We start from the raw sequence: 20491 nt of genomic DNA on the forward strand, positions 1-20491 counted from the left end.
TGCAGACCGTGCACTTCAACTTAGCGGCAGACCTGATCCAGCTGCCCCCTCACGGTGATGTCAGACCCTTGGTCCCCCACCCTGCTGCCCTTCTGGGGCTGGTTCCATGTTCCATCAGTGCCTCTTCAGCTTCATTTCACACATGACACCTGCTCCCCCAGCCTCCTTCCAAAATGTGAACTTTGTCGTTCTAGATCCAGTCCAACTTCCTCTGACCAGTCCCTCACTGCCTCCTCATCCCAGCAAGTCCCACGTCTGTTCTCCCCTTCCTGCCCCCACCTCTCCACCTCCTGTCTTACCCAGTCCAGAGACCAGCATCTCCTCCCTCCCACAAAAGAGCATGCCATTGTCTTGGTTGACACCACTGTTTATTTCAGGAAGAAGGGCTTGAAGGCCTAGATCTGTCCTGTGGGGTCCTGGGGCCTCCGGCTTCTCACTTGGCCTTTGGGTTACGGAACTTGCGTCCAGCAAAGACAGCTTTGTCCCCGAGAGCCTCCTCGATCCTGGAAGGCAGATAAAGTCAGAGCTGTGCCCTTCCAACCCAACAGCCGTCGGCTGCCCCCGCCAGGCACGCTGCACCACTGTACCTCATGAGCTGGTTGTATTTGGCCAGACGCTCTGAGCGGCAGGGGGCACCAGTCTTGATCTGAGGAGGGAAGAGGGATTCGGAGGTTTGCAGCAGGCTGGAGAGAGACTGGGGCTGGGCCTGGCCCTGAGGGAGCAGCCTGTGGTGGCATTCAACTCAGGGGCAGGAGGCCAGGGACCCCAAGAAAACTTGGCCAGGTGCTTGGCAGAGGGGAGCCATGAGTACCTGTCCGGTGCAGAGCCCCACCACGAGGTCGGCGATGAACGTATCCTCAGTCTCCCCAGAGCGGTGGCTCACCATCACCCCCCAGCCATTAGACTGGGCCAGTTTGCAGCTAGGTAGAGAGGACATTTGATAAGGCCTAATGGGACCTCCTCAGGGGGAAAGCCAAGGGCTGGTGGCGCTCTCCCCTTGTTTTGAGGAGTGGGCACTTTGCGGGGAGGGTAATGACTAAGTTCTTCGGGAAGGAGGAGAGAAGGGGTAGATTCTTGATCTTGAATTTGGACTCCTGAGATGCTGGTGGGAAGAAGGGTGGAATCTGGGAGAGAGGAATGGCATGGGGTGGGGATGGGGCATGGCAGGGTCACAGTAGCAAAGCTCTTGGGGTCAGGCCAAGGGTTAGACAAAGCCTTGAAGTTAGGAGGGAGGGAATGGGTCAGGAGCCAGAGGAAAGTCAGCCTTGGAGTTAGTGGGCAAGGCTGTAGCTGGAGTGGGCAGAGCTTGGACAGATGGAAGCCATGGTGCACCCCAGGCCAGGAGGCACTCACGCCTGGATGGATTCGGTCACCGAGCCAATCTGGTTGACCTTCAGCAACAGGCAGTTGCAGGCCTTCTTCTGAACGGCCTGGGCAATCCTCTTGGGGTTGGTAACTGTGAGGTCATCCCCCACGATCTGGATGTTGACCCCCGAGAGGAACGAGGTCCAGGTGGCCCAGTCATCCTGGTCAAAGGGGTCCTCGATGGAGACCACTGGTGGGAGATGGGGGCAGAGTTGGGTGAAAGGTTAGAAGGGCCCCATGGAGGGGTGACAGGTCAGAAGAGTTTGGGTGGGATTTTGATGGGGCTAAGGATTGGAAGGACCAAATTTGTGGCAGTGGAGGCACTGAGGTCAGTGGGTTGGGCAGTCGCCAGGAACTCGGGCAGCAGCAGTGGAACACCTGGGGTCTCACCAGGATAGTTCTTGATGAAGTTCTTGTACAGCTCCCCCAGCTTCTCCCCAGTGATGTGCCGTGCGGGGTCATCAGGTGACTTGAAGTCTAGATCGTACTTCCCGTTGCGATAGAACTCTGATGCTGCCACATCCATGCCGATCACCACCTTGTCTGGGTAACCAGCTGCTTGGATGGCCGTCTTCAGCAGCTCCAGGGCTGAGAGAGAGGCAAGAGAGGACCTGAGGCTCCATGGCACCCTATCTCTGCAGCCCCTTCTCTGTGGGAGCCAGGGGCTCTACCCCTTCTAGCATTGACACTGACCCTCATTGTTCTCCAGGATGTTGGGTGCGAAGCCACCCTCGTCGCCCACATTGGTGGCGTCCTTCCCATACTTGGCCTTGATGACCCCCTTGAGGTGGTGGTAGACCTCAGCACCAATGCGCATGGCTTCCTTGAAGGAGCTGGCTCCCACGGGCAGAATCATGAACTCCTGCATGGCCAGCTTGTTTCCAGCATGGGAGCCCCCATTGATCACATTGAAGGCCTGAGCGGGGAGAGGGCATTCAGACCCGGGCCAGGGGGTGAGGGATCAGGAAGGGTTAGGGGGATTTGTGGAAGTGGAATCCTGGCTTCCTACTAACAGCTGAGTGATCTCGGATGAGTAACTCTACTCCTCAGAGCCTCTTTCCTCATTTCTATAAAATGGGGATACCACCAGCTTATCTGCAGGATCTTATGCTGAAAACTAGAGAAACTGAATGGAAAGTTCTTAGCATGTGCCTGGTGTGTAACAGTTAACACTGTTACAGCACTTACCACAGGCCAGGCACTGTGCTAAGCACTTTACATATTCTATTAGCTCATTTCATTCTCAAAACAACCCTATTAAGTAGGCACTCTTATTATTCCCCCATTTTATAGATGGGGAAAATGAGGCATAGAGAGGTTAAATCAACTTGCCTAAGATCACACAACTAGGAAACTAGTAAAACCAGGACTGGAACCTGGCAGCCTGTCTCCAGAGCTCATGTTTTCATACAATCTGCCTCATAAGCAACAGTAAATGATAACATTATCATTGAGATTAAATTCAAAGGGTTTCTATAAAGAGGGAATTTGGTTTAACAAAGATTAAAGAAAATACAAAGAAATGCCAAGATGCTTGCCATGAAGGAGCTCTCAATCTGATCTGGGGGTTGGGGTACAGGGCAGAATGAGAAGTGGGAGTCATTGAGCCTAGGCCTGGAATGTGAGGGACCTGGTTACATCAGGGAAAGAAGCAGAGAAGCTTAAGGGAAGGTTTGGCCTGTGGGAAAGAGGGAGGGGCAGGACCGCAGCAGGAGAGGTTCCATTTCAGGAAACCACTTCTTTGGAGCTGGGTCTGGAAGGTGGACTTTCCAGGGGCTGCTTATGCAATCCTCGCTGGGTGGGGCAACTCTGTCACTGTGGGATCTGGCAGGGGCAGCTGCACTCACAGGCACTGGGAGGACCAGGTCCGGGTTCCCAGCGAGATCTGCGATGTGTCGGTAGAGCGGGACTCCCTTCTCAGCTGCTCCAGCCTTACACACAGCCAGGGATACGCCCAGGATGGCATTGGCCCCAAACTTGGCTGGGGGAAGCAAGCACAAAGAAAGGATGAGAGCTGTTCCCCTAGGGTTTGGGGTCATCTCCTCAAACATTCCCTCTGGTCACCCCAGGAAGAATCCAGAACTCCAAACCACAGGGCATTAAGAGTTTCTTAATAGATCTCTCCCAGCAGCCCGATGTGCCCCAGGAGCCCCCACCCGAGGGGAATGTGTCGGCTTCACGTCTGCATCCACAGACCGGCCTAGGCCTGGCAGAGAGCAGGCATCAGGAAATGCCTGTGGAATGAATAAAAGTCCATCCAGCTACGGTGTGCCCCAAAATATGGGACACAGAAATAATCCTAACCAGACCTCGGCCCGTGGTCTCTCCCGACCCCTCCCACACCCCACCCTTTCCCTTATCCCTAGCCCTTCACTCACACTTATTCTCGGTCCCATCCAGCTCAATCATAAATTTGTCAACTTTTTCTTGATCCACAACACTTAGTTTCTGGAAGGGCAGGTTGGAGGAGGGGAGAGCAGAGGTCAGGCTTCCTAGGAGCCGGGGTACGTGCCAGAGGAAGGGGAAGCGCGGGTGTCTGGGGAGATGGAATAGTTGGCCTCTCCCAGGCATGAGCTGCTTGGGATGAAGCGACAGGGGCATGGGGGAGGGGGATGCAGGCTCCTCCACTTGCCTTTTCCAGCAGAGCAGGGCCTAGAGTCTTGTTGATGTGCTCCACAGCCTTCAGGACCCCTAGAAAGGCCAGAGGTGGGGGTTCAGATCTCTGATTCAATCAGGTCTCCTCCTGTGGATGCCAGTCCTCTACCCCATGCAGACGTTGTGTGCCCCTGTCCTCAAACCTACCCCCCACACAGGCCCCTCCAGCGTCGGTCTTTCCTCACCTTTCCCCAGGTAGCGGGATTTGTCTCCGTCTCTTAGTTCCAGAGCTTCATAGATACCTGTGGAAGCTCCACTGGGCACAGCTGCTCGGAATCGGCCTGGGGCAGGAGGAATTGGAAGATCACAGGGAGCCCCATCCACCCACTAAGGGCCGAAGTATCCTCTGAGCCCAGGGCAGGAGGCAGACACTCCTGCTTCTTCTCGCTGGGGAGGCGGGTTAGAAGAGGAAGGCCTGGGAAGAACTCTGGGGAAGGGGATCCCAGAAAAAGGAGAGGTTGTGGCACAGAGATGGGAGACAAAGGCCTGATGGGGTTGAGGGTCTTCCAAGGCAAACCATTTCAACGGGCCTATGTTACCCTTGGCTGTGTGCAGGTCCACCTCCACCGTGGGGTTGCCCCTGGAGTCCAGGATTTCCCGGGCAAAGATTTTCTGCATGGCCATGGCTGCAGGACAGGAGACGTGAGTGAGTGCGAACAGTTGATCCCTTAAGGAACCCAAAATCCCTTGCCCTTTAAGAGTCTTCCCCACCCCAAGAAGGCAGGTGCTGGAGCTAAAAATATCCCACAAAAAGGTCACAGACCAAAGAGGCAGGCGAGCCCCCTCCCCCACTCAGAACAGCTCCTATTCCACCCTCCCATCCTAAGACTCCAGGGGCCTCTCTTTTCTGACTCCCCAGATTCCACTACTCCCTGAACCCCCATCTCCCACAGGGCTGCACTTATGCCTTCTCCCCGCACCCTCTGGTAAAGCAATCTGTTCTCCATGGCTTCCTAGCCCGCAAATCCTCTCCTGTTATTCTGGTTCTCATTTTCCTGCTCCTCAGTCTTCTCCAAATCCTCGAGGGGCCCCAAATTCCTCCCCTGCCTCCAACTCTGACTACTCTTCTGTCGCCATCTCTGCCTGCCTCTCTTCAGTCTCATTTCCCTCTCTTTGGGTACTCCCATCCTGCTTGCTCCAACCCCTCCAGTCTTTCTCAAGCACTCCCAGTGTCAGGAGGAAAAAAAGCCGACGTTTCCCTCAATTGCTCCAAGCCAGCGCCACCCGCGCCCTTTACAAGGCCCATCCTCCGGGGATGAAAGATTCATCAGACCTGGGTTGTCTTCACTGGAGGTTTGAGGTGAGCTCCGAGTTTGGTGGCAGCTGGGACACAGTCAGTTCACCCCCTCTCAGGCTGGGCATTTATCCCCGAGCCTCCCTGTCCCCCAGCCAGCCCCGCCTCTCTCCCTCTCCATCCTCCCCCTCCACACTGGGCTGGTAGCCAAGTGCCCACTACAGCCTAAAGAAGCCTTTGGCCCTGGGCACCTGCCCCCTTCCCAAAGGCCAATCACTCCTATCCTTTCTCTCTGTCTCCCAGTAAAGTCCCTACTTTTAATTCTACCTCTGGGGAGGAGCAGGGGAGGGACTTCAGACTAGGGGGGTCTCTCCCCTCCCCAGGATTATATTCCCCTTTTGCAAAGGTTAAAGAGGAACGACTGCCCTTTAGGAAAGGCCACGGGTAACCTGAGCACTGCAGGACTGGGGAGGGGGCCTGGAAGAGGGGCTGCAGGATTGACATCCACACATGCTCAGCTCACTTGGCGGGCGCAGAGCTGCCTCTGCCCTGAGTAGGGGAGGCGGCTGGGGGTTCTGGGCAAGCTCTGAGGTCTAAAATTGAACCCCCGACTCCGAAGGCGAGAGGGTCTCACCTCTCAGGGTCCTCATAGCGGCCTCTCTCGGCTCCACCCCATCCTACCCTCTCTAGGCCAGCAAGAGGGTGGAGAAGGGAGCAGGGAGCCAAATTTAGACGGGCCCTCAAAGTTGGCGCGGCTCCCTGCTGATAGCGCTAGGACAGCACTTATCGCCGTGCGTGGAGACTGTCAGTCAGGAGCCCCTTTCCCTAACGACTGCGGGCACTTCAGGGCGCGGTCCTAGCCCATCAATGAATGATGCTGAATCAGGAGTGAAAAAAATGAATGGACGGGAGGAGGGGAGTGGCCCTTTGTGAGCGTCCGAACGCCCGGGGCCAGTCCGGCGGTCCGCTCGGAGCATTGCAGGGAGGTGGGTCTCTGCTTTCGGTAACCGTGTCCGCCTGGGCGGGCCTGGGGGGAGTGTGGGGCTGCCCCGAGTTCTGCAGCAGCCCCGGCCGGGAGAGGGAGGCACGCCGAGGCTCGGGCCGGCCGGACAGCCGGCGAGGGTCACAGGGCGCCTCGGCTCCTCGCCCCCGACTCGGAGGTCCCTCCCGCCGGCGCCGGAGCGGCCCGCGCCCGGTGACTCACCCCCGCGGCCCTCTCCCTAGTGCCCCTCCCGGCCCCGCAGAGTCTGCCTGTCAGCCCCCACCCCAGGATCCCTCCCCCCATGTCCCATCTCGCCCCTCCCCCCTTATCTCTGGCCGCTCCCTCCCGGGATTTTTCCACCCGGGAGTAGGGGGTGCGGCAGGTGAGAGGTCAGGAGATGGCGGGCGGGGAGCGCTGCCACGTGCCTGAGTGTGGCCCTGCCCTAGCGGGCCAGTGACTCAGCCACGCCGGCTGTCGAGGAACACGGGCTCGGGGGGCATCGGATGCCCAAAGGGCTCGGAGTGGCCGCAGGGAACCACGCCGGACTCGGGAGGAAGACAGAAACGACGCCCCTGCCAGCCCCGAAGGCGCCCCTCCCCCGAGGGACCGGAAGCGGCCCAGCCCCTCGGCGGCCAGGCTGGCCAGGGGAGACCAATTCACCTAAGCCCGCCGCGAGGTCCTGCCCCACCCGCTTCCCAGTTGTAGGCGAGAGAACTAATCGCACGCAAGTTCTTAGCATAAGTTTTACTGAAAAAGAAGAAGAAAAAAAACCCCAACTGGTCCAAAGTAGAAGGGACTTTCCCCTTCTTGAAAAAGTTGCAAATCTTGAAACTTCTTAGTATTCTTCCGCCTTGAAAAATAGTCCCGTCCGTCTCGCCTCGTGGGCGCCCGCGCCCAGTGACCTCTGCAGAGACGGGCCAAGGGGCACGGCCAGTGACCCAAACTGCTGGCCAGGGGACGGGCGGGGCTGGGACGTCGCTGTGGGGCTCGGGGCTGGAACTGATCCAGCAAGGGATAATCCCCTGGAATGGGAGTGGGCTCTAGTGAGTCCAACTTGTGCCACCCAGGGAGATGCTGGGGACACAAGTGTCCCCAGTGGATGCCTTCAACTCTGTAAACGGCTAGGCTATTTTGTCAAATTCCCCTAGCTCCCTTGTTTCTTGAATAAATAAAATCAAGAGTGGAGAAGCGGTAACGCGCGCGCCTCGCCCCCGCCCCTTCCGCCCGGCGGGAGACACGTCCCCGGCCCGCCTTCCTTGGCATGCGGGTCCAAATCGGTCCGGCCAGAGGCGTCCGGCGCGCACCCGCGAAGCCGGCCGCCGGCCCCAACCGCCCCACGCGCCTTCCCACCCGGCCCCGGCGCACGCGCGGGCGCACGCGCCGCCGCCACCCGCCGTTCCTTCCCTTCGGCGGAGGTGGGGGAAGGGGGAGTCGTTCCGTTTAACCCTGAGTTCCCCAAACCCTCTTTAATTTGCTAAATTTGCAGCTTGCTAATTCTTCCTCCTTTCACTTTCTTTCCTCCCTCCGGCTCACTCCCTTCCCCTATCCCAAAGACTAGTTTATATTCAATGAGAACTGGAGCGAGCCCTAACCCTAACCTTTCCCTGCCCCCCCCCCCCCCCCCCAGCCTTTGACATTGCTTTCACTCGAACTCTGCAAATTTTGCAATAGGGGGAGGGATTTTTAAAATTGCATTTGCAAAGTTCGGTATCTGGGCAGGCAAGAGGGGGGAGGGAGGGAGCGGGGAGCAGGCCCCGCCCCTACCGCCCTTTGCAAATAAAAATCTAGAGGAGGGGGGGAGGAGCAGGAAGTGGCGGTGCGAGGGCTGCTGCACAGCTAGCAGAGCCGCGGTCCGGACAGCAGCGCGTGCCCCAAGCTCTCCGCCTCCCCCCGCCCGCCAGCCCGAGGCAGCCCGAGCCCAGCCCGCGGCCCCAGCAGCAGCGCCGAGAGCAGCCCCAGCAGCAGCGCCATGGCCGGGTGGAACGCCTACATCGACAACCTCATGGCGGACGGGACCTGTCAGGACGCGGCCATCGTGGGCTATAAGGACTCGCCCTCCGTCTGGGCCGCCGTCCCCGGGAAAACCTTCGTCAACATCACGGTACTGCGAGGCCTGCGCGGTCTGGGGCACTGGCCGGGCTCGGACGCTGAGGGAGGGACTTGGGTGGGGGCGGGCGCGGTCTGGGGAGGGCAGCGGATGGCCGTGACCCGGTCCTTGCCCAGGAAGCGGCATGAATGGCGGCTGCACGTGAACGGGTCCCTCTGTTGCCCCCCAAGTCCTACGCCCCAGGCGGCGGTGCCCGTCCCGCCCGCCGCCCCGCTTTCTGCGACGGGGCGTTACATCCGGGGCACAGGGCGGGGAGGGGCGCGCCGCCCGGTGCGGCGGCCCACTTCCGCCTCCTCCAGGGCGAGGCGGGCACGCGCTGCAATTTCAACCAGGGATTGTGATTGAGAGGGGACTTGGGGACCCGTGGACCCCCAGCTCTACTTCCGGCCGCCCGCTCGCGCCCCCTCCACCATTGTTTCTCTTTATGCGGGTGGGAGCCCCAGTCGCGTGGCCTGGGTCCTATGCCGGTCCTCTGGGCTCCCTGCCCCTCCCAACTCCATTAGAGAGGGCGAGGCCGCCACACGCCCCCCCTCCCCCCGAAGTCGGCATGTTGGACTCAACATTCCTGTGAGAACAATCCCGGAAGTCCCCTCGCCCTCCCTTCCCGCCATCCGGCGGGGCCTGCAGCAGGGGAACTTTGTGAGAAGTTCTAGGACAGTATGAGTGAAGGAATAGGGGATGACTACTGCTGTCCCCATCACCACCTCCCCTGTCCACACTGCCCGGAAGTGGGGAGGGGGAGCGGAAGTTCAAAAGGGGGGGAAGGGGATTTCCGGGCGGGAGGGGACCGGATGTGGGGATTTGGGGTGTAAGGGGGAGGGGAGAAAGGTTCCCTAGGGTATCTAGACCCGAGAGCTGGCTTGCTGGGTCTAGCCCCGGGCCCCCTTCAAAAGTTTTCCGACTTTCCCGGAAAGCCCCCAGGGATCTGATTCCTCATCGTGGGGCATAGATAACCTGGACCTAAGCTCTTAGGTTACTTGGAGACCCAGGCGTCCGGGCCCCTAACAACTCCTGCAGAACCTTTGACCAAATAAGGGCAAAGCTGCTTCTCCTGCTTAGCCCGCCCCCTCCCTTCCCCTCTTCGCTTCTGCTTTTCCTGAAGGAGAGTTCTGAGCATCCAAAGGCTCCCCACTCCGTGTTACTGCACTATCCTCACTGGCTTTTCGCCCTCTATTTCCTGGGTTTGCTTTCCCTATTAAACCAGGTCTAAGTCTCCAAAGGAAGCATGTTGTCCCTTCCTATTACTATTCCCTAGGTTTGAGGATCATAATCTTTTTGTGCACTGACTTCTAACAGTCCTGTGTACAAAGCACATAACCTATGCCTCTCCCCACCGGGGGGCTCTAGTTCTGGGAAGTGGAAGGCAGGTGGGTCCTTGGAGATAATGGGAACCTTAGTATAGTAACTCGGTGGGTGTACTAACTTGGTTCCCCTTCCAGCCAGCTGAGGTTGGTGTCCTGGTTGGCAAAGACCGGTCAAGTTTTTTCGTGAATGGGCTGACACTTGGGGGCCAGAAATGTTCTGTGATCCGGGACTCACTGCTGCAGGATGGAGAATTTACCATGGATCTTCGTACCAAGAGCACCGGCGGAGCCCCCACCTTCAACATCACTGTCACCATGACTGCCAAGAGTGAGTTTCTGAATCTTACTAGCTCCAAGGTCCCTAGTGTACCTCCTCCTGTTAATTTTTTGGCTGCTTTTTCTGTGTGGTTCCTCCTCAGTATGAAGGGACCAGACCAGCTTTGGCTCCCAGCCTGCTGGATGCTGGGACTCTGGATAGTCCCTCCAGTTCTGTCTCAGTTCCTCATCTTGTAATATAAAGAAGTTGAACTGTATTACCTCTTAAGTTCCTTCCTGCCTTGAGCCTTTTCGGACGAGAAACTCCCTGTTTCCTTGGAGGAGGTAGACTGTTGGTCGTAAGTCCGCACTTAGCTCTCATCTTTTGAGCCTTCTGTTAAAACTCGGAGGCGGCAGGCTCCTCTACAGCCATTTCTAGCCTTAACACGAGTCAACAGTCTACACGCCTTTGACCCCTAAATTTTAGCGGGTTCCTTTCCAGCCTTTAAGCTTGATTTTCCCCTTTTGAAAAGCCCTATTGTTTCAGGGTGACTGACAGCCTGCCTGTGTGTGGGGGGGCGGGGTTGGGAGAGATGAGGTTGGGTTACAGCCCCCAGGGCTGGACAGCTGCTGAACAGCTGGCAGGGGGTGGAATTGCGACACCTGGGTCCTAGCCTTCTTTCTCTTTCCTCTAGCGCTAGTCCTGCTGATGGGCAAAGAAGGTGTCCACGGTGGTATGATCAACAAGAAATGTTATGAAATGGCCTCCCACCTGCGGCGTTCCCAGTACTGACCTCGTCTGTCCCTTCCCTCCACCACTCCCCACTGCTTTTGCACCCCTTTCCTTCCCTTCCCATACACACACATACACCATTTTTATTTTTGGGGCCATTACCCCACATCCCTTATTGCTGCCAAAACCACATGGGCTGGGGGCCGGGGCTGGATGGACAGACACCTCCCCCTACCCATACCCCTCCTGTGTGTGGTTGGAAAACTTTTTTGTTTTTTGGGTTTTTTTTCTGAATAAAAAAGATTCTACTAACAAGGTGCTGTGTGGTTTTAGCCTGGGTGTCAGGATGGAGGACACTCTCTATACCTGCCTCCTTTATCCTGGCTTGGGGTTAGGAGCAAGAGTGTTGAGGCACTACTTCCAGGACTAAGCACCTGCTTCAGGCCTACCTAGCCAGCTGGCCCAGCCCTTCCACGGGGGCATTTCCAGCCCTAGGTCGGCAGTGTCCTAGAGGAATTGGTGGATAATGGAATAGAGCCATCCAGACAGAGAATGGGGCCAGGCCTGCGGGAAAGGCAGGGCCAGTTGAGTCATCCTCATGTGTGGGTGGGGCTCCCCCTCTTTGAGTCACAACAAATGCCTGCTGGGGTTGTCCCCATGACTACAGGTTAGTCTGCTAGCACTCCCCTGCCCCTTTATGGCAAAAAAGGGGCAATTCACCAAAAGGATAATAAGTTCACTTGTGTGAGAAGGATCTCACCCTGCCTTAGTCCACAAAAACAATTTTATTAACTCAGTAAGTGAAGACCCAGTCCCTTTGCACTCTCAACCCCCTCAAAAGGATGGGGTTCGGTAAGGGAGAAACCTGGGGCGGAAATGTCCCCTATCTCTCAACATAGAAGACTGGGAGGAGGAGGAGGAGGAGCTGTGCAAACAGGTCAGCAGAAGTGGAGGGGTGAGGGGAGCATTAGACCAGGATGGCAACTGAAGAGGAAGAGGAGGAAGGAGAGGCTGGAGGATCCGGGGAAGACCCAGGAAAAACATGGGGGGCTGGGGCTAGGGAGCCAAAGGAGGGGGGAAGTGTGGGACTGGAGCCCAGAAGTGGGGTGCGTTCCGAGGCAGGGTGGTCCCTTGGCTCCCCTGCCTCATCACCCTCTTGCTCCTGAGTTTCTTCTTCCTCCTCGTCCCCAGGACCCCGATGAACGGGCTGCTTGCAGATGGGGCAGGTCTTCCGGGTCTGAGTGAGCCAGGGGTCCACACAGCGGCTGTGATAGGCTGCAGAAGAGAATGAGGTGAAGCACCTGGTGCCTGCTGGTGGAACAGGGACCTGGACACAGGAAGTGAGGGCCTCACCATGAGCACAGGGGAGCACCCTCAGCTTGTCTCCATCCTCATATTCATCCAGGCAGATGGCACAGACATCATACTGGTCTCCTAAGGACGAAAGGAGTCCTTTTACTGAGCCATCCTGGACAGAGCCCACAAGAACTCACTCTGGGAGGCCTCTGGTGGAGCTAAACCCTGCAAAAGTTAGTTTCCCTGGTTTTACAGAACCACTGGAAGTGCTAAGACGGGCAGGGTAAGGCCAGGGTAGAACATGAGGAATTTGGAGTTAGAATGGACAAGCAAAGAGCAGCAGAGGTAAGACGGGAAGTGGGTTTTTTGGAGGGAGGTGTAAGGGTGGAGAGACAGGGAGTGGGAGGAGCGGAAATGGGGGGGCAGGGCTTCTGTTACAGCCTTATATGGGCACTGGAGGCTCCAGGGCCTGAAGACCCAGCCCCTCCTTACCTGTTTCTTCCTTCTCAGACTCAATCCTCCCCATTCCTTCCATTTTTCTTCTCTCTCCACTTTCTCCCTTATTTTATTTCTTTTGTGAGGAAGATTGGCCCTGAGCTAACATCTGTGCCCATCTTCCTCTATTTTATGTGGGATACCGGACAGCATGGCTTGACGAGTGATGCTAGGTCAGCACCCAGGATCCAAACCTGTGAACCCCGGGCCACTGAAGCGGAGCACGTGAACTTAACCACTATGCCATTGGGCCAGTCCCCCACCTTCTCCCTTATAAACAAGTTTGGGCCTCCATCATTTCCCCCAACTATTCCACTTAGTCATTTTTGCCTTCCATCTCCTGCTCTACTCCTATCCTGTCCTCACTGTATGTATGGGAAGGAGGAAGAAAAATGGCATCTCAGGCTGATACCTTCTCCCTGCCATCTTTCTTTGCCCCTTATCTCCTGGGCTCAAATTCCTTCAAAACGAGGTAAGCTGTGGGAAAGGCTCTCCTCTCCCCTTTCCCCCTCACCCTTTTGATAGTCATGTGTAGGAATCTGTTTCAGCTGCTCTTTGGTCAGTCGATTCCGCTGGAGCCGTTTCCGGTGCTGGATACAACGAACTATCTGGGGAGAGTGGGAGTGGATGGACCAGGCTTAGGGAACAGAACTGGACAATCCAGTAGAAACCATTCCACCTCCCAACTTCAGATCCAGCCTGGCTTTAAAGGCCTTGGCTCTTCCCATCATACTCCCTGAGCTACTCACCATCACTGCTCCCATGGCCAAAACCAGCAGTCCCACAATCCCTGTGAAAGGGATGAGGTAATAGCCCAAGGGGAAGCTATTGTCTGGGACCAGAAGCACCCGAGCCCTGGGAATAGGAAGACCAGTATCAGAAGGGCAGGAAAGGCAGAGGAACAAAGTACCTGGCTCTGGACAAGGCCCGTGGATGGGAAAGGGGGTGGGAAGAAAGTCAAGAGGCAGAGTAAGTAGGAAGGGCTGAGGCTGAATGGTGGGGGCACTGAGGCTTGGGCTCCAGGTTAGCATTGAAGTGCTGAAGGAAAAGGGGGAAGGAGGGACATGTCCTACCCCTTCTCATAGACAAAGAGGGCACGCAGGTACTCGGAGCTCCTCTCCCCAATAAACACAGATGGGATCCAGATCTGCTGCTGGATTTCCTCTGCAAGGATCAGGGCATTACACTGGGACCCAACCTTCCACTCAAATCCTTTAGTAACCCTAGCATTTGGCTCTTTTGCCCCATTCCACCCAAAGGACTGACTTCTTTTCCCTACACTTTCAGCCCTTTCACCATCTCTCAGTCTGAGCACTACTGAAAACCCAGCTGTCCAAATACCCCAGCCTTACCACTATTCCACACCATGTTCAGAAGTTCATTGGAATTCACATTGTGTACCACAGCTGCACCATACCCAGCCTTCTGAGCATTTAGGACCTAGGGAGACAAGGCAGGAGATAAGGAGCCATCATGGGCCTTACCTCCCTTCATTCCTGGTGCTTTTTTTTTACCCTCAGCTTCCCAGCTCCCACTCCACATTCAGCAACCTTGAGGTCAAAGTTGCAGTCGAATCTTCGAAGCAGTGCAATAAAGACTGACCCGTTGACCGGGGCTGGGGGTGGTGGGGCAATGGGGCTGCAGGCATTGGCTGGGTGAGCCTCCACAAGGAAGCCCTGGAGAAGAAAAGCAAACAACAGCTGGATTTCACCTCCCTAGGTTCTGCTCCCCACAGGGCCCCACCAAGCACACTGGCTCTCACAAGCTGCATGTCTTCTATTCCTCACTTCCTTCTCATTCCTGGGGCCTGAGCATCTGGCCTGAGCCAGAAGTCTACCTGTTCTCTTAGCCTCCTGAAGATGCAATGACATCCAACCCTCCCTTTACCGACCCTCCCAATATCCCTCTCTCTGTCCCAAATGAGCTAATCTATACCCCTACTCCAAGCTGATTCAAATTCTTCTGCCTTCCAGTTTCCCACTGATTGTGATTCAATTCTCCACTCATCCATGTCACTTTCTCTCAAGTTCTGTTTCACATTCCCTTCTCTGGTACATACTTATACAGAACATACTCCCCTCTGTTAAAAAAAAAAAGACAACAGGCCCAAAATGTAGTAACTCGTGCTAAGCCCCACCATTACCGAATCAAGACTTGGTAAGTAACTTAATTACAGTTTCAGCCTCCCCCAGGAATGGAATCTTAAACCAGTCAATCTGGAATTACCTGGTCAGCATCAGTGAGGTAATCTGCCTGACAGACCCCTGCTGTCTCCTAAAGAAAGTTGGTCTTGCCACAATCAGCTTTTTGCTAGTATAACTTCCTTGTCTGGTCCCCTTCTGCCTATAAAAGTCTTTTACTTTGTACAGTTCTTGGGAGCTCCTTGCTATCTACCAGACGGGATGCTGGCCGATTCATCAATCACTGGGTACAGCCAGTAAGATCTTTAAAATTAATTTGGTTGAATGTTGTTCTTTAACACCTCCCTTTAATTTTCCAAATACTCCTCTTACAAACAAGCATACTGATATCTATGACCCAACTGAGTTCTTACTATGTGGCAGTCTTTGTGATGAAGTACTATAAAACTATTTATCTAATTTAATCCCCATAATAACCCTGAGATAATTTCTATTATCCTATTTTACAGGAAAACAAACTAAGGCTCAGAGAGAGAATAAACTTGTCAAAGGTCATAGAACCAATGACCCACGGAGCTCCAGAGACTCTACTGATAAGCACCACTTTGCCCTGACTTTTATCATAGTCCATGCGCCCTCTTCCTGTAAGGCTTAGAGTTCTAGGGGCAGACTTTGTCTTCTCCCTCTAGATTCTACCCTGGATGTGCTTGTGCATTTAGTTCCTAAGTGGACTCTTTTCCTACTTCCAGCTTTTACCAAAAGGCAAGGTTCCTCAACCCCTACTAAGGATGGAGAATTTAGGGAAACAGGAAAAAGGTAAGAAAATCACCTGAAGTCCCTCCTGGCTCAATGCAGCCCCAAAAAGAGCTGGAAGGTCTGCAAAGTCCATGCTGGCATTGTGGTCCGAGGTCTGCGGACAAGAGAGTCCATGGTCCCCTTCAGCATGCCACCTCTCTCTTGAGCGCCCTTCCCTCATCTGCCCCTCAGACTCACCGCTCGAATGAGCCCCCGGATGGGGGCTGCTCCCCACAGCACAGTGGCCACAACCACAGGAAGCTGGAAGGCCGCAGGGTGCATGGCAGCGGGAGGGGAGAGGCTAAGGAGGCCGCGTCTCGGTAGCAGGAGCAGATGCGGAGTTCCGCCTCCTCTCCGCCCCGCTTCAGGATCCCAGGGGTCCAACCACCCCCAGGTCCCACTTCCCAGCTACATGGGGGCGCGGGGAAGGAACCCTGACTCGGGGAGTGATATATCCAACCCGTTTAGTGGCGCTGGGAGGGAGACTAAATATATCCTTTTCTGGAATAGGGATAAAAATGGGGAAAGCGGACAGAGGCAAACACAGGTGATAGAAAAACTTCTGGAAGGGTGGGGGAGCTCCAGGAGGTGGGACTTCCGGCCAGGTGGGCCGTCTTCCTATCCCCTGGAAAAGGGTTTCCGGTAAAGAAAGTCAGGCCGCTTCCAGCATTGGACGCTCGAGATGAAGGACTTCCGGTCCTAAAAGGCCGGTTAAAAGAAAGGTTAGAGGTGGAGGCAGTGCGTGTGAAGATGGAAGGAGCACTGAAGCCCCAGAAGACGACCTAGTCGTTTCCCGCTTAGTGCCCGGGATCCTGGAGCTGCCCAGTTTACGAACCTGTCCTCCCTCTGGCCGCCGCCGCTGCGGTACCTTCAGGTCTCGCGAGAGTCCTGACCAGACTTCCCTCCCACCAGCTGAAAGCTTCCTGCGTCTATCGCGAGAGATCTCCTGACTCTGGCTCGCCTACCTCACTCGATCTCGCGAGATCTTCAAATAAGCTCCTCTCTATTTTCCCGCGATTCCAATTCGGTGAAAACTGCGTCGCCGCTCTGGCTTTCTAAATCAGCCACACCCCTTCCCGTACCCATCCTTGAAGCCCCTCCTTTAGCTCCGCCTTATTCCCGGCCGCCTTTGCGCTGCTCGCCTGCGCCTGCGCCAGCTTCCAGCTTATGCTGATCGTGAGAGCTTGAGGGGCGTGCGCGCGCGCGCGCCCTCCCCCTGTTGCGCGCGCGGTGTCACCTTGGGCGCGAGCGTGGCCGCGCGCGCACGGGACTCGGAGCCGGGGGCCATTGAGTGGCGATGGCGGCGACGGCGAGTCCCGGGGCTGGCGGGATGGACGCGAAGGCCCGCACCTCCCCTAAGTCCGTCAAGTTCCTGTTTGGGGGCCTGGCCGGGTAAGCTCAGGCCCCAGGGATGGGAAAGGAGGATGATGGGACGGGTGCGAGGAACTGGGCCCTGTTCATCCTTGGGTCTGTTGCAGTGAACTGAGCCGGCATGGGGTCGGCGCAGTCCCCAGAGTATTGCAAGGTCCTTGATGCCCTGCCAGGATCTTTTCACCCATTGCAGGGCCGCTACTGGGCTGCATGCAGGGTTATTGCATAGTCCCTGTCAGGCTACCTGAGTTTCCCAAACCATTGCTTGGCTCTGCCGGGCTGTATGGGGTTTCAGGTCATTGCGTGGGGCTTCTCCTGGTCTATGTGGAGGCTCAGGTCATGAGTGCCCACCTCTCTTTCCTGGGTCAGACTGCATGTGGTCCCAGGTCACTGCTTGACCTCCTTGGAGCTGCATGGAGCACTTTGATGATTGCCTGGCCTCTCCTGGACTCCTGGACTTTTCAGACCCATTGCTCTTGGTACACACAGAGACTCATATACATGCCCGTCAGCCTCCTGAGCACTTAGACAATCGCATGGCAGGCCCTGCCCTTTGTGACCCCTTGTTGCCAGGCTCCATTGGGCATTGGTAGATCTGGGACACCTGGCCCTTGACTCCACCCCTGTCTTCCTCCAGGATGGGAGCTACAGTTTTTGTGCAACCCCTGGACCTGGTGAAGAATCGGATGCAGCTGAGTGGGGAAGGAGCCAAGACACGAGAATACAAAACCAGCTTCCATGCCCTCACCAGCATCCTGAGGGCAGAAGGACTGAGGGGCATTTACACTGGGTATTGGGGGCATACCATGAAATGAGGGATAGGGTGTGGTTGGCAGCTCCAGACCTTGGCCTGATGCACTGACCCCTTCACTCCCCAGGCTGTCAGCTGGCCTGCTGCGCCAGGCTACCTACACCACTACTCGCCTTGGCATCTATACCGTGCTGTTTGAGCGCCTGACTGGGGCTGATGGTACACCCCCAGGCTTTCTGCTGAAGGCTGTGATTGGCATGACTGCAGGTGCAACTGGTGCCTTTGTGGGAACACCAGCTGAGGTGGCTCTTATTCGCATGACTGCCGATGGCCGGTGAGTTCCAGGTCTGAACCTGCCCCCAGCCCCATTCCCTGGAATCTAGAATGAAAGGATTGATTTCTTATCCTAGATCCAGAGCAGAGCATTCACTTGTTCTGGCCTCCCTTTCTTTGCTCCTGCGGGACAGGGTGGTCTATCCTGAGCTTGGCCTCTCCCTGCCTTCCCACCAGGCTTCCAGCTGACCAGCGCCGTGGCTACAAAAATGTGTTTAATGCCCTGATTCGAATTGTCCGGGAGGAGGGGGTTCTCACACTATGGAGGGTGAGTAAAAGGGCTGGAGACTTGGGGGATGTGGGGTCGGGTCTCGGCCATCTCTGATTTTTTCCCGCTCTCCCACCCCAGGGCTGCATCCCTACCATGGCTCGGGCTGTTGTTGTCAATGCTGCTCAGCTTGCCTCCTACTCCCAATCCAAGCAGTTCTTACTGGACTCAGGTGAGGTCCAGAGCTGGGCCCTCAGCTCCCAGCTTGGCCTGGGCCAGCTCTGAGCTGACTGCCATCCCCTGCTCCACCTCCCCCAGGCTACTTCTCTGACAACATCCTGTGCCATTTCTGTGCCAGCATGATCAGCGGCCTGGTCACCACTGCTGCCTCCATGCCAGTGGACATTGTCAAGACCCGGTGAGTATGCGGGCCTGGGCCTGGAGATGGATAGGAGGGCCCCCTTTATGTCTCTTATGCCCCTACCCTCCTCTCCTTCAGGATCCAGAACATGCGAATGATTGATGGGAAGCCAGAATACAAGAATGGACTGGTGAGGAAGCAGGGCGGGGGGCTTGGGCTGGAGGATTGGATGTCCTGGGAGGGCAGTGAGGGTAGCTGCATAGGAGGGACAGGGTGCCAGAGGCCAGGTCCTAGCCTCAGCACCCTGCCTGCCTGTCCAGGACGTGCTGGTGAAGGTCGTCCGCTACGAGGGCTTCTTCAGCCTGTGGAAGGGCTTTACACCGTACTATGCCCGCCTGGGCCCCCACACCGTCCTCACCTTCATCTTCTTGGAGCAGATGAACAAAGCGTACAAGCGTCTCTTCCTCAGTGGCTGAGGTGGGCGAGGGGCCTGGAGCCGGTGTGCTGGGGCTCCCACTCGCCCGCTGCTCCTGCAGTCAGTGCACCCCCGGGGGGCCTGGACTCTGCTGCCTGGGCCCCTCTATTTATTTTCCCTCCACAGTGTGGTGCCCCCTCTGCGGTAAAGGACTGGTCTGTCCCACCCCTGCTCCAGCTTGCCCTGCTTGTCCTGATCCTCATGACCTCTCTGTCCCTGCCGGTGCCTTGGGGGGAGTTGGGAGACTCCCTGAGGATTTCTGGCCTCCTCTTGGGTGTTAGTTTCAGGACACATAGGACAGCAAAAGATCCGCCCCTTCTCAGTGGGGAAACCGAGGCAGAGCCGAGGGGACAGGAGAGAGCAGAAGCTGTCAAGATGGTCAAAGGGTCTGCAGGGGGAGGACATGGCCCTCCCTGCACCTCACTGAGGACGTAATCAATAAATTGGATTGATGACACCACCCCAAATCTGGAGAGTTGTGGGGGCAGGTGGGAGAGGAGACTGGACAAAGAAGCAGCTGCCCCTGAAGAACAGGACCTGGAGTTTTTAAGAAAAATTATTAAAGACAAGCACCCGCTGGTTTTACGCAAATGCTATGTAAATGAGTCTTGCTGCAGCAGTTGACGGGGGTGAGGAAAACCAAGACTCAGGCCCTGGGGGCTTCTTCCCAGCCACTTGCCACAGACAGATGCATGAGTCGGCTCACGTTCTCCCAGGAAAAAGCCTGTGGGGTTGTGACTGCTTCTGCAGCCTGAGAAGGGAGGGAATCACGAGGCTCTGAGGGGAAGCTGGCCTGTGGGAATGCAGGGGCAGGACCCCAAAGCCTGGAGGCTTGAGGAAAGCGAGGGTGGTATTAGAGACTTGATCTGGGCCCCCGGCTGGGGGGAGTTCTGCCGTATCTGTTTCTTTAGAAGGAGATGTGTGATTCCCAGGCCCTGCCCTCAAGGAGCCCAACAGCCTCTTGGGGCATAAAAGGGCATGGGAAGGTCAACTGGAAGGAGGGCTGGGCAGCGGGAGGCCCGAAGGCCTTGAGCCAGGCCAGGGGACAGGCAGGCAGCAGGTGGGAGCTTCCCCCTTGGCAGGGCCTCCTCAATAGAAGAGGAGGTGGTGCCTCGCCGCCTGGCGTCCCTGCTGGGCCCTCCCACCTCTGCGGCTCTGCTTACCCCCTCCTTGCACATGCTAGCCTGGGCCACAGTGGCCACTTTGAGACACTTGGAGGCTGGACCTTGTTCTTAAGGAGTTCCAGGTCCAGAAGGGAAGATGACACAGGAGCAGTTGGGAAACTGGGAGTGTAGCAATAGACCATTACTTGGAGCACCTGGCCCAGCCTGGGGGAGGAGAGACCTGTGCACAGTAGCAGTTAGGCTGGTCGGGGAAGGGGATGGGGCCGCACTTCTGGCTGATCTGAGAGCAGAGGCTTAGAGGAGAAATGCTGGGGAACAGGTGATCTATGCAAAGTTTGTGAAGTCTGTCAAAGCTGAACTGTGAGGTGGGGTCAGTGCACACAAGTCCTTGATCGCCAAACTCAAGAGTTTGTCCTCTACCGGGAGAAGAGTTCAAAGCAGGGGAGAGATGCAGTCAGGTTTTCAAGATAAGAAGTTCTTCCAACACCGTCTGGAGGAGGGGGTCT

The 20491-nt window shown here is 56.5% G+C and overlaps 4 protein-coding genes across 9 annotated transcripts; 2 read left to right on the plus strand and 2 right to left on the minus strand.

The window, feature by feature from the left end:
* Nucleotides 1–346: 346 nt before the first annotated feature.
* On the minus strand, nt 347–6865 carry ENO3 (enolase 3). 3 transcript variants are annotated; one of them, XM_070225690.1, is made up of 12 exons: nt 6662–6865; nt 4560–4646; nt 4206–4301; nt 3998–4056; nt 3744–3813; nt 3213–3346; nt 2059–2281; nt 1756–1953; nt 1354–1555; nt 812–920; nt 588–646; nt 347–503 (listed from the first exon to the last, which is right to left on the minus strand). In XM_070225690.1, exons 2-12 carry the CDS (start codon nt 4642–4644, stop codon nt 434–436), a joined length of 1305 nt encoding a protein of 434 aa, XP_070081791.1. In that variant the 5' UTR covers nt 4645–4646; nt 6662–6865; the 3' UTR covers nt 347–433. The 3 variants fall into 3 exon arrangements, with proteins under 3 accessions (XP_070081791.1, XP_005597080.1, NP_001254531.1); XM_005597023.4 differs by lacking the exon at nt 6662–6865 and adding an exon at nt 5889–6494; NM_001267602.1 differs by lacking the exon at nt 6662–6865 and adding an exon at nt 5294–5356 and having other exon boundaries at nt 352–503.
* A 2-nt stretch (nt 6866–6867) lies between these two features.
* On the plus strand, nt 6868–10950 carry PFN1 (profilin 1). The gene is made up of 3 exons (XM_014728302.3): nt 6868–8337; nt 9783–9975; nt 10598–10950. Exons 1-3 carry the CDS (start codon nt 8206–8208, stop codon nt 10693–10695), a joined length of 423 nt encoding a protein of 140 aa, XP_014583788.1. The 5' UTR covers nt 6868–8205; the 3' UTR covers nt 10696–10950.
* A 451-nt stretch (nt 10951–11401) lies between these two features.
* Nucleotides 11402–16493, minus strand: RNF167 (ring finger protein 167). Of its 4 annotated transcripts, none has more exons than XM_001504749.7 (10): nt 16328–16493; nt 15561–16061; nt 15397–15477; nt 13977–14102; nt 13779–13866; nt 13500–13590; nt 13176–13281; nt 12941–13034; nt 11989–12069; nt 11402–11910 (listed from the first exon to the last, which is right to left on the minus strand). In XM_001504749.7, the coding sequence occupies exons 2-10, from the start codon at nt 15642–15644 to the stop codon at nt 11603–11605; spliced, it is 1059 nt and encodes a 352-aa protein (XP_001504799.2). In that variant the 5' UTR covers nt 15645–16061; nt 16328–16493; the 3' UTR covers nt 11402–11602. The 4 variants fall into 4 exon arrangements, with proteins under 4 accessions (XP_001504799.2, XP_005597767.2, XP_070084165.1 ...); XM_005597710.4 differs by having other exon boundaries at nt 16198–16333; XM_070228064.1 differs by lacking the exon at nt 13977–14102 and having other exon boundaries at nt 16328–16468.
* SLC25A11 (solute carrier family 25 member 11) lies at nt 16368–19452 on the plus strand. Its single transcript, XM_001504750.7, has 8 exons — nt 16368–16754; nt 17371–17523; nt 17612–17818; nt 17995–18085; nt 18167–18257; nt 18344–18443; nt 18525–18576; nt 18707–19452. The coding sequence occupies exons 1-8, from the start codon at nt 16660–16662 to the stop codon at nt 18860–18862; spliced, it is 945 nt and encodes a 314-aa protein (XP_001504800.1). The 5' UTR covers nt 16368–16659; the 3' UTR covers nt 18863–19452.
* Nucleotides 19453–20491: the final 1039 nt, after the last annotated feature.

The sequence above is a fragment of the Equus caballus genome, chromosome 11, assembly GCF_041296265.1.
Source record: "Equus caballus isolate H_3958 breed thoroughbred chromosome 11, TB-T2T, whole genome shotgun sequence".
Taxonomy (NCBI): domain Eukaryota; kingdom Metazoa; phylum Chordata; class Mammalia; order Perissodactyla; family Equidae; genus Equus; species Equus caballus.

Bases quoted from the DNA above. Each gene is read 5' to 3' on its own strand.
- ENO3 (XM_005597023.4), bottom strand. The intron at 2,282-3,212 runs GTGAGTGCAGCT...CTCCCCGCTCAG, and splicing joins ACCTGGTCCTCCCAGTGCCT to GCCTTCAATGTGATCAATGG. The intron at 647-811 runs GTACTCATGGCT...TTCCCTCCTCAG, and splicing joins TGGGGCTCTGCACCGGACAG to ATCAAGACTGGTGCCCCCTG.
- PFN1 (XM_014728302.3), top strand. From the start codon at position 8,206: ATGGCCGGGTGGAACGCCTACATCGACAACCTCATGGCGGACGGGACC. The intron at 8,338-9,782 runs GTACTGCGAGGC...TTCCCCTTCCAG, and splicing joins AAACCTTCGTCAACATCACG to CCAGCTGAGGTTGGTGTCCT. The intron at 9,976-10,597 runs GTGAGTTTCTGA...TCTTTCCTCTAG, and splicing joins TGTCACCATGACTGCCAAGA to CGCTAGTCCTGCTGATGGGC.
- RNF167 (XM_001504749.7), bottom strand. From the start codon at position 15,644: ATGCACCCTGCGGCCTTCCAGCTTCCTGTGGTTGTGGCCACTGTGCTG. The intron at 15,478-15,560 runs GTGAGTCTGAGG...TCTTGTCCGCAG, and splicing joins TCCGGGGGCTCATTCGAGCG to ACCTCGGACCACAATGCCAG. The intron at 13,591-13,778 runs GTAAGGCTGGGG...TGATCCTTGCAG, and splicing joins GAACATGGTGTGGAATAGTG to AGGAAATCCAGCAGCAGATC.
- SLC25A11 (XM_001504750.7), top strand. From the start codon at position 16,660: ATGGCGGCGACGGCGAGTCCCGGGGCTGGCGGGATGGACGCGAAGGCC. The intron at 17,819-17,994 runs GTGAGTTCCAGG...CCTTCCCACCAG, and splicing joins CGCATGACTGCCGATGGCCG to GCTTCCAGCTGACCAGCGCC. The intron at 18,444-18,524 runs GTGAGTATGCGG...CCTCTCCTTCAG, and splicing joins GTGGACATTGTCAAGACCCG to GATCCAGAACATGCGAATGA.